Genomic DNA, 11,628 nt, shown 5'->3' on the forward strand with positions numbered 1-11,628 from the left:
TGTTAACACCCCTAACCATGTTTCAATGGACAACAGGCTGGGTCACTCAGCGGTTGGTCCTGTGACACATATGGCCCATGGGCCACTATTCTCAGTAGGCATGGTTTTAAGCTTTCAAGTCAAACTTTTCATTTATGGCGTGCCTTCTGCTGAACACTAGGGGGCAGCTTAAGCATTCTGTTAAACTCTTGGGAAGTTGAACCTTCAGCTATGCATACTATGCAGTGCTAGGCTTTATTTGCATATAGACGTTTGAAACATAATGCTCATACTGTTAATGTTGTAGTTAAAGACAACGAGAGATATAGTCATTATCCAGACCACTGTAAAAAAAAAAAAAAAAAAAAAAAAAAAACATTTCTGGCAGGATTTCAAATACTGTGATCAAGGTGCATGTGGGAAGAAAAAGACATTGTAGAAAGACTCCAGCAGCACTTGTTAAACCGAGGCATTTTGGCTCTTGGTCATTAGGTTCCAACTCAATCTGTAAGTCCATGTGAACTGCTTATGGATCTACAGAAATTTCTTAGATTTTATTTATTTATTTATTTATGAAAAGTGATGCAGATTACTGGAAATGGACGATCTTTTCAAAACAAAAGTTTTAATTCCTCACATCTGACAGTGTCCCAACAAAAGCATTGTCTGAACTTAAAAGCAACAGGTCAGTTGCAATTATTAAATAGGCCACTAGTGGCCTCCATTGTCTGTAATTGCTAGAGAAACCTGCAAGTCCTCAAGAATGTACGATTATTATGTTGGTTGTTGAGAACTGATTATGTCCAGGCAAAGACCTGCCATCGTTTGGATGGGCTTTATATTTAAGAGTGATAGCTACGTAAATGACACCTGAGCACCGTGGAGTAGAATTTATCAACAATATCTCTAATTGGTTGTAGGACTACCAAATAGTTTGCAGAGGTATTTTTGTAATAATAACAAGACTACACCAGTCTATCAAACTGCCTGATAAATCGCCCACGTTTTAAGAAGCTCAAAAAAAGGACACAAAGAGCAAAGACCAACAGTTTATCGTTGATTTTAATTGAACATTAAACTACAGGATATACATTGTGTTTCATTGAAACAAGAGTGTAACACTGGCAGGCAAAGCCCTCTTTGCTCCTGAGGTCAAGAGATGGTTGACGTACAGTACTCTCCGACTGAGATGAGTGGAAAGAACATTTTGTTGCTCTGGGTTTTAGTTCAGGGGCCAAAAAGGAAACAACAAAAAAAAAGAAAAGAAAACAAGACTGCTGCTGCCGTATCAGTGGCTTGTATGCGTAAGGGTTTTGTGTACAGTATCAACAATGTAGGACTGTTGTGGTTCAGTCTTAATGGAGATGAACAACTGAGGCTCCGGAGAATTCGGAGCAAATTCAACATCACAAATTCAACACCTTGGGATGTTTTTGTTTTACAGTCAGAATGTGTTATTGTAAAAAAAAAAAAAAAAAAAAAAAAAAAAAAGGAAAAAAAATTCAAACAAAACAAAGCATATATACAGTTGAACTCAACAGAGATATATATACATATATATATATACATACAATATTATATAAATATAGTAAAATAGATTAAATTACATTGATTCACGGTCTTCCATAAATAGATGGACAATAACAGTTTGGTGGTGTGTTAGTGTTGGAAGCACAGTGCACCGTCCGATGACAGGCTCTGGACTCGGCAGGAAACCAAGTCCAAGCCGTGGTGTTGTGTTCTTCGGTGTGAAACATTTTGAAAGCACAAGACTGTGCGACCATACGTAAACACACTCAAAATACCGTGTCGCCCTCCTCCTCAGTTCTCTCACTCTCTCGTTGTTTGGTTGTCTGTGTTTAAGAGTGCACCTTACTTCTTCTAGATTTTGATCTTCTTTCTGTTGTTGTTTTTTTTTTTTTTTTGCAAGTTTAACAGGTACATTACAACCACTGCATGTGGTCAAATTCAAAGTATTCTCCCATAAAGAAAATTTTTTAAGTCCCCACCACCAGCCCCGAGCGGGCAGGTGGAACCAGGAGGCTCGCTGGCCTTTTTCAGCAGTAGTGTCGTTGCTGCACTCGCTGTTCCAACAAGATCTTCAGCAGGTTATAAAGAGTAGATACAGTTTCTTAAAGAGTCCTCGTGAGAAACTCTCCAGCTCCCAGTGTGGGGTTTGAAAAGGCAGGTTCTGTTGACTTCATACACGGTTTCACAAGAAAACGTTGACACTATAAGCAAGGTCGTAGAGCCTTGGTACAAATACTTAGTCGGTGGCGTTGTAGGGCCTCGCCTGTGAAAACTGACACGTGTGCTGAACTGTAAGTGCTTTTCAATATACAAAGATGCAAATACATTTTTGGCAACGTAAAAAAAAAGGAAAAGGTATTTTAAAAAAAACTGTTGGAAGGAACTTTATCCTTGAGGAGGATAAACTTTCAAGTCTTGCCTCTTGTCAGTCTTCTTGAGATTCACGTAGTTTTGTCAGCAGCTGCGTGCAGTCACACTCGCAACACTGTACCTGAGCGTAAGCTGCGTTTCGAACTCTATATTATCTCTGGTACGAGGCACCTTCAAATATTTGTTTTCAGCTGTTCTTTCACTACAAAAAAAAAAAAAACTAAACAAACGGATAAAACATTGAGAGTAAAAACGAGCAAAAAACACAATGAAAAACATTACAGTAAAAAGAGAAAAAAAACAAGGAAAACACCATCTTTGTGGTCTATAACGGCATACTGTACAGAGTTCGAATACATTCTCTTGGAATGGCGTGGTCTGTCGCTCAGCAAGTCAAAGCCGAGCAGCGAGTGAGTTCTTGTGTTTTTCTTTGTTTGAAATGGGTTTTGATCTTTGTTGCACCGTTGAAGCAGCCCAACGCACAGAGCCTCCATTCCTTCACCTGGAACTTTAGTGTCCATTGGCCTGTTCTTCAGGACTCTTTGAAGCGTTGTGGATCCAGTCCAGGATGATGAGCGTCATGCTGCCACACATGACCACGATTCCACATATCAGGAAGAGTGTGGCCTAGAAAGGAAAACAGTTTCACATTTAGAAAACATAGAACTTAACTGAAACATTCAATTCAGGATATGCACTAGTGCTTCCTGTCTTCCGTTACATGTTACAATTCAATTAGAGTTAGACAAGGTAAGTATTCAGCCTCATTTCTTTTATACTAATTTGACTGGCTAAGGTTTTGATCTATTTCCTTACCCCAATCTTTTGCACAGACTTCATGGACTCCTTCTTGACCAGTTTGATGTAGAAAGCCGAAGGCAGGATGAAGATGAGCATGGCAGCAGCAGAGGCGCCTGATGGAGGGAAGAACTTTTATATCATAACTGTTTCTTTTTGTAACGTACATGACATTAAGGCAGGTTAACACTAGCAGATACCCACCGATGAAGCCAAAGATGTCTCTTATGGTGGGTACAAAGATGACCAGGAGGTTGGTGCCACCCAGCAGGATCACGGTGATGATGATGTGGCGGACCCAGCTGAACTCCTTGGTTGCACACAGGACGTGGTTAAAGGAAGTACGAATCTGTATATGGAGAAACAGAAAGAGAGGTTAGCCTCCATGACCCACTAGTTCTACTGACTAATATTCAAAGATACAAGGGACTTGACCTGTTGGACACTTACAGGGAAGAGCACCACAGGGACGGTGAGGGTGACGGCGGTCAGCACAGCCAGACGGACGATCAGCAGGAGAACATCAAACTTATAAACCCTGGCATAGGTGTGCAGCAGCTCAGGTCCTACTTGATCTGTGAAGAAAGATAACAAAGACATGAAGGGACAGTTTTATATTAAAAAAAAAATGCTTGATTTACAAGTGACAGTCTAGAAAGTGGAGAGCAAACAGACCCATGACAGGAATTAGTAGCTAGCCTAGCTTTGCTATTGTGAACATGCTAAATGTCGGAGGCCTAAAAGAGGCAAAGCAAGTTAGATAGAACTTGCCCTGACATAAACCAGTCTGGTTTCGCCTGTTGTGACGCTTAAGGAAATCTTTCCGCCCTATCAAGCTCTTGTATAACTAGTGTTCCAGGAACATTATACAGCCGCTCAGATGTTCCAGTCAGGACAAACAGGAACACAAACATACTGGTCAGCTGCAACAGGTTGGAATATTCACAGTCTTACGTAAGAAGCCTCCACTCACTATACCGCCCTGAAAGCTACTTCGCCCAACCTTGGACAATTGATCCTCTCTGACGTTTAATGTTAGAGGACAACGACTGCTTGTAAACCCACACTAGTAGGTGGTTCTATCCTTTGCTAAAAACAAATATCCAATCAAATGACTCAAGACTCACCATTGAAAGTCAGGTATCCGAAGAGGGCGGCCAGCAGGTACATGATGAACATGGCCAGGAAGGACACGTTGGCAACGTTCTGCATCTTTTTACGGGAACGGCTGTTTAAGAAAGAAGGGAGAGAATGTGTCATTTAGACGACAGTCCAAAGATGATAACAAGTTGGGGGATTGTTGACAGGACAGCAGCTGTGGTTAGAAAGTCTAAAGGCAAACAGCGCACACTTACTCTTTGAGCTCCTCGTACATTGGCAGGATGGCGGGGTGGCAGACGAAGGCAAAGGTCAAAATGGGAACAGCGTAGACAGTCTGGGAAACACAAGACAAATTATTTCACAAGTTGTACTGAAAATTTCATCTAATTTCATTAGTTTTCATCATGATTCTTAACATCAGTCTTGATGTTAAGAATCTTAAAGGTCCTTACCTGTGAGTTCAAGACAAAGTATTTTGGCTTGCAAGTGTCGCTGTAGTCTACAGCAGTGGAGTTGGCAGTAGTGGAGTTGATGTGGGGCCAGGTTAAATTGATCTTACTCATGGTTTCATTCAGAGTGTCATCATCAATATGCAGAGGGCAGGGAATCTGGAACTTCTTAATGATCACCTGGAGAACCAGAGAACATTTTTTTTTAATTATTTTTGTCTGGATTACAGTTCAAAATAATAATATTAACAGATATTTGAATGTTTTCTTTTAATGGTTAAAAGGCTGTTGAAAGCAATTTAAAAAAGAGTCAACTAAAAAATCTACTGGAAGCATGTTCTAACGACCCAATAAAAGGGTTGTGTGGGAGGAAGGGATTTCACAGGAAAAGTGGAATGTGTTCTGACTAAGACTCAGCGGGTACATACATGTATCAAGTAATGACGGCATGAAATAAACTGGTGCGTGAAGGGAGAAGGTTGGTCATACTCACCACAATCAGAAAAAACACCATGCAGAGGAGGGACAGACCACTGGTGTAACCAAGGTAACCTGAGGAGTGAAGCAAACACAAACATGAGCAGTGAGTTGTTTCAAGTTTTACAGCTGTAAAATGCTCCCTTTCCCATATTTATCACTTAACTCCGGGCTGTTAACACTTTAAGGCTTATTGAAGTATTGCATGTGTAAGTGCGTCACTGACCCCTAATCCAACCCTATTCAGAACTGCTTGTGATTTATAAACACACATACACACTACTTACCCAGGTTTCTGAGCAACGAGAGGGGCAGGATAATCGAAAACGTCACAATCAGTACCAGGTAGTCTCCATTAATGTACCATTCTCTGAAACACAAGACAATTTGATTTTATTTTAGACTATCTAAATATATATATATATATATATACACACACATGTATATGCATACATATATAGATACAGCTTTGATCACATTGACAGACACCTTTCTCCAAGCCAAACACAAACTGACTATACAGCACTAAGAGTAAACTAATTAGCACCAAAACCCCACACTCAGTAAAAATCCCCTATTAAATCCACTTTTCTGCCAGAATCCCCCCTTAGATGCTCTGCAGCCCGAGGCCTGATCAAACGTCTCTGCCGCTGCTGCTCTGACACATCTGTCAGCTGACGCAAACTGGCCTACGCAGTGTGGCTGCATTGCACATAGAAATAGATGTAACAAAGCGGCACTGAGGAGCTGAACCACATCAATTTTTTAGACTTGAAGTGGGGTCGTAGTGAGCTCATCCAGCGCTCCATCTCGATGCGGCACCAGCTGCATCTTCTAAAAGGGCCCTTTGAAGGAGCGCTCAGAGAGGCTGAGCACTGTCCGTCCCTTTAAAACGTCCAGACGCCCCACCCCTACACACACACACACACATTCCCCCTCATCCCGCCTCTGTTCTAACAGAAGGACAAAGGCTCTGCTTCACCTTCTGAAGCACTCGGCGCTTGAAAAACAACTGGCAGCCATTTTGTTTGATGTACCGCTTCACCTCAGTTGCTCCTTCCAGGAACTCTCCCTCACTCCTCTTTTGAAAGCTGTTCTTCCCTTCAAAAACTTTTTTTGGTCTAGAAACTCTCTGACTGTACTGTAAGTCTCAAATTATTTGGAGTTGCAACTGACCACGTTGGAGTATGTAAACTAACCTGTGTTGACATTTGGTCCATAGCTGTGGCTGCTACGCAAATGGTCCGATGTGACTCACTACCAAAAATCTATTAAGTTGTTTCTTATTCTAAAGTGAATGAAAGCCAGGGAAACAACTAATACGTATTACTATAAAATCTGTATAGCCCTGTTGCATCCTGAAATTAAAGCTACCCCGATGACATTTTGACCACTAGTGGTGCTATAGAGCAATGTTTTTATGAGACAGCCGCCATTTTGAAAAACATAAGCTTTGATGACAAGACAACTCCATGCGATGCCTTTAAAGACAGCCAAACCAGTAATTTTGCCTAAAAAAACGCTCAAACTATATGGAAACTAGTAAAATATTTAGTCACTCACCCATTGTTGCTTCCTGTAAAAGCTTGAATGACAATGGGCAGCTCGTATTTGACGATGTAGAGGTAGCTTGACATTGCTGTGAAGGCAAAAGCAACTGCAGTCAGTACATTTCACTGTAAAATAAACCAAGTCATGCTGATGCAGGAAACTCCTATGTGAAAAACTGTGATCCGTATCAATCAGTAAGAAGCAGAGATGTTCAATAAAGGAAAAAAGTCTCAAATGTTCAAGCAGAATGAGTCAAGTTTTTACTGGAGGCTACTCTACGTTCCAAAAACACATGCTGGTTTCCATCAACTAAGCCTGGCAATTGTACACAGGCTCAGTTTAAACACAGAGCCACAGTGTTTGAGTTTGCAGAATAACCACGAGGTAGTTTGTTTCATAACCCATATAAGAACATACTGTGAAAACTCTTACCTCCAATGTTTTGCATGGTGATGGAGCAGGTGGCTGCAAGTTTCCCCGGTAACCCGAAGGCTTTGTAGCCCAGTTGTTCATAAACTAGTGCACCTTTAAAGAGATAGAATTGGATTTAGAATTTTAATACTACTTTGCAAAGCATTTGGAGTTTGGATGCTTGAGTATATGACAAACTCACCTCCTTCATTAGCTGTCTTCAGCAGCAAGTGGACAGAATACAAGGAGAACAAGGCGACAGCCACAAGGAGAATCCTGTAAACAGATGAGAGGGATCTTTAGAGAGAGAACGACTCACAACTGAAATGCAGAAGGACAAAAAGGAGAACATCACTGACGAAGTGATGAACACGGAACTTTAAATGCCAATTGAATGTCATTTCCTGACAGGTGGTAAACAAACACACTCACATTTAGCTAAGGTCAAGCACTCCTTTATTGCAGCTGTTAAAAGTGTCTTATATTCTGACTCTAATACTGACAGAAATCTAATACTATACATAAGACATTAGAATTTAAGGTCGTTCGTTACTTGTCAAGTTATTGATTTCAAAATCTTAGCACCCTGACTTTGAGAGCCAAACCAACTCAGCATGAAAATCACAAAACCTGCCTTTCTTCACAATTTATTGACCTAATCAGCAAAGACCTTGAAGGCAGCGTCAGTCTGCAGGTTCTCTGAGTCACGAGCAGCCTCAGCAGGGTTGCGAAGGACAAAAGGTTTCCCTGTACGGGATCCTCTTAACAGCGTCGGGATGCTGCAGAGGCAGCATTGTGTTCTCCCGGTTATTAATAGTCCAGGTGAAAATTAATCTCCAGGACATTTGAGATTCACCTCGCAAAGAAACAATGTTTCCTCCCCTGCAAGTGCCTGTACTACTATTTTGGTGCCCACTCGCCTGCCTGCCTATGACATCCTTGTGCTTTTGCAACCTTTTCTAAGAAGTCCGCTTCTTCTACAAGAGATTATTCAGTTTTTATGACGTGTCGAAATGCAAACAGACTAAATCCGTGATAAAGATGGTCTAGAAATGGTAGCTGTTATGTTTCCCAACTCTGCTCACACTCCGCTCCATTCATGATCTCTCCAGCGAGGGCACTATGCGTTATCTATCTACTTACGTAATTCCTGCCCAAATGAATGGAGATTAACTCGGCTAAGCTGCTTCTCCTCCCACTCAACTGTGTTTGTAAACTGACACACAAGTGCCATTTTGCGGCACACAAAGCATCCCGTGGCTTACTACCAGTGTGTACTACATTCATATTGATCTTTAGACAGAAATGTATAATTATATTCCAGGTGTTTTTCTAACTGGAAGCTGCAGGTTGCATTGCCAGACACTATGTGTGTGACAGTAAAATCTTTGGCCTCTTAAGATACAGAACATCTGGTGTGCAACAAACTGGGCGACAACGTAAGAAGTGAAGAAGTTCATCAGACCTACTAAATAATAACTGAGAAGAACTTTCCTTTTTTCCTTCATTTTCACTTAAAATAGACTCTCTCTCTAGAGGTGTCTACAGAAAACACGACAGTGAGAACTGAAGCTGAGCCAGTGAACAGTTTTAAACTTTCGACCCCTGTGAAATTAGGCTTTCTCTCAGGGTCGACTGGCTGCTGAATCAACACACACACACACACACACATTGATGGCAGGATTCACCTCGCCCTGCGGAGCTGCAGTACATCATGACCTGTAACCTTGATGGCTCAGACAAAACCACACCTGCCTGCACTTCCCTTGAGTCACATATGAACCTGTTTTTCAAAACAAAAGCTTCCCAGAAATTGTTTTAATGTGACTCACCCGCAACAGTCATTTTACTTTCAAGTTCTTCTCTTAAAATATGGAATCCTAATTAATAATGCATGCTCCGTATGCTTGAATAGATAAATTCTTACACAAATAGGGCAATTCCAGTGTTGGCCATGGCAAAGGACAGACCCAGGATGCCGCTGCCCATGATGGCGTTGCCCAGGTTGAAGACGGACATGCCAAAGGAGGCATTGCCCTGATGCTGTGGAGAAAACACAAGGTGATCCCAGTTAGTGAATGACAAACAATCAGATGATTGTTGAAAGGAGATACATGCGTTGGATAAGAGGAGCTCTTACATAGTCAGGGTCATACTTCTTCTTGCTCGTGTGCTCAGGGAGGAAGTTTTGACTCTCTGCATCTAGATCAGTGCTGTAAAAGGAAATAAACGAAGGAAAATATAAGATTTAACATATGTAATGTGTGGCTTTCAAAGTATTATGTTAAGGTTTTCATTATTTTGAAATGAGCCTCACTTGTCCAGTGGCATCTTCTTTGACCATTGATCATAGTTGTACTCGTTGCTGTTGGAGCTGCTGCATTCGTCTTCTTGAGCAGCGCTTAAACGGCTCATCTCAGTTTTGGCAGAGGGTTGCTCACCATGCATTTTAAAACTGCTAAAAAGGAGAAAATGCATCTGTAAGTATTATGTATTTTATTCCTAATTCGTTGCTAATTCTGCTGCGCGCCCCCATCCTCTTCATTTCTAGCTGTGCGCGTTCTCGTTCTTTCGATCACAATCAATGTTATAGATAGTAGGCAGGCGCGCTGTGCAGCCCTCTTGGTGAATGTCGGGTCACGTGATTTCTCTGAGGCGAGAGGAAAAGGAGGGGTGGTGTGGGGTGGGGGGGGGAGGTTGACGCACCAGTGGAAAAATACCAGACCGGCGAACGCGGCTCAACTCATTGCAGCAACTCTATGCTGAATGACTTAAAGAAAAAACCGCAGTACGCATGGCTAGCTGTGCGCGCACTTCACTCTGAACAAATGATTTGAAAAGTGGACTGAAAACCGGCATTGTCAGTGTCTATTTCTGAACCAAGATTATTTTTATTGCTAAAATGAAACACGACAGAGGATATTAAGATAAAGTTCGTGTGGTTTCTGTGAAATTGGCATTAACAGTTCATTAAAATTCAGTTCCTTGGATGAATATTAATATATCCTCACACAACCAACAACAGATTTTTTTTTTTTTAAAAAAAGGCTGGTGTATTGAATGACAAGTGTTTCCATGGCGGTGGAAACAATGGCACGTGTTGTCCCCTTATGGGCATGGCTACCCCTCTATTTGCGCAGATGCTTGCGCTATGATTCATCCGCCGGTTGAGTTTGTAGCCTGTCCAAAATACACATAGAGACATTTTTTAACGTCTGCTTTGTGTGTGTGTTGATCTTTTGGCAGTGACATCCTTGTGCCGCCTCCAGACACAGGCGGACACTGCAGCATCACTGCCACACTGCTTCATTCTTTATTTATTTATTTATTTATTTATTTCGGACCGCGGCTGTCCTGGCAAAAAAAAGAACGTCTCGGGCTTTTAAGAATGGAAATTTTCGCCTCTTTAGACATGGAGCCATGCATCGGTTATAATGTAGCTCGTCAGTTATACCTACAAACTCTTCAGCCCATAAAAAAAAGAAAGAAAGAAAAAAGTGACACATCTAGTCTTATTCGGTTTGATTCAAATAAAAAGCTAAGACAGATAATGTCATGACAGTGTTACAATTAAATCATTTTCTAAAAGACAAGTTCAATCTTGATAAAAGCTGACAATTCAAATGAAAGGGCCGCCTATATCCGGTAGGTTAATTCCATTGACAGTGGGGAGACTAAATGAGCGGATGCCGGCATTCTTACCTTGTCAAGATGTAGCAGGATGTCTTCGAAATCCTTTAAGGTAAAAACGATTTCAGATTCCTCCACAAAAGTATTGAGTGATCCTTGAGAATATTCAGGTTATATGTTAACAACGTGAAAATAAATGACTGGATCGCTAACCGTCAGACAGGATCTATCTGGTCAGAGACAAATACTGAAAGAGTGAGAGTAACGAGAACAAAAAAAGCTCTTAGAATTGATCAATGCGTACAATGAGAAGAAGAATTTATACAACAATTAAACCAAATTCCAAGAGATGCAGTGAGCTCAGATAACTCGCCCTGTTCTGGTGAAGGCGGGGTGGGGACTCACCCTTTTTATAGAGATGAGCATTGCATCAGCCTGGACCAGAGAGAGAGAGAGTAGGAAGGAGGAGGAGTCTTGTCTGGGTGAATACTTTACGCACGGTGGCGGTTTGTGTACAAACAGAGCAGCCTGACCTAGTGACTCCCCCCAGGAAAGCCATAGACATGCACTAATAGTCTTCCGTTTAACAATTAAGAAAGACCACAAACGAATATCTTATCATATGACACAAAAGTATTACATTTTCTAAACCAGTCTGTTTTTGATCATGAAACCACAGCTATGGCGCAGCAGGTAGCGAGACACTCATTAAAGACCACCATACGCGATTAGCACACGCCCACATTTATATAACCTGTGTATGGTCTTGTTAGACTTAAAAATACAATATCTGGCGACATTTCAGACGAAACTGCCCAGAATCCTTATCTTT

The 11,628-nt window shown here is 41.4% G+C and overlaps 1 protein-coding gene across 2 annotated transcripts; it reads right to left on the reverse strand.

Annotated features, from left to right (window-relative positions):
* Positions 1-1,023: 1,023 nt before the first annotated feature.
* Positions 1,024-11,175, reverse strand: LOC124999885 (sodium-coupled neutral amino acid transporter 2-like). 2 transcript variants are annotated; one of them, XM_047575099.1, is made up of 16 exons: positions 10,869-11,175; positions 9,484-9,621; positions 9,307-9,379; positions 9,094-9,209; positions 7,369-7,442; positions 7,188-7,280; positions 6,768-6,843; positions 5,492-5,574; positions 5,221-5,279; positions 4,731-4,907; positions 4,533-4,612; positions 4,305-4,405; positions 3,628-3,752; positions 3,382-3,526; positions 3,196-3,293; positions 1,024-3,006 (listed from the first exon to the last, which is right to left on the reverse strand). In XM_047575099.1, the coding sequence occupies exons 2-16, from the start codon at positions 9,612-9,614 to the stop codon at positions 2,890-2,892; spliced, it is 1,548 nt and encodes a 515-aa protein (XP_047431055.1). In that variant the 5' UTR covers positions 9,615-9,621; positions 10,869-11,175; the 3' UTR covers positions 1,024-2,889. The 2 variants fall into 2 exon arrangements, with proteins under 2 accessions (XP_047431055.1, XP_047431054.1); XM_047575098.1 differs by having other exon boundaries at positions 9,484-9,624; positions 10,869-11,174.
* Positions 11,176-11,628: the final 453 nt, after the last annotated feature.

Source organism: Mugil cephalus, chromosome 22 (assembly GCF_022458985.1).
Source record: "Mugil cephalus isolate CIBA_MC_2020 chromosome 22, CIBA_Mcephalus_1.1, whole genome shotgun sequence".
Lineage (NCBI taxonomy): Eukaryota > Metazoa > Chordata > Actinopteri > Mugiliformes > Mugilidae > Mugil > Mugil cephalus.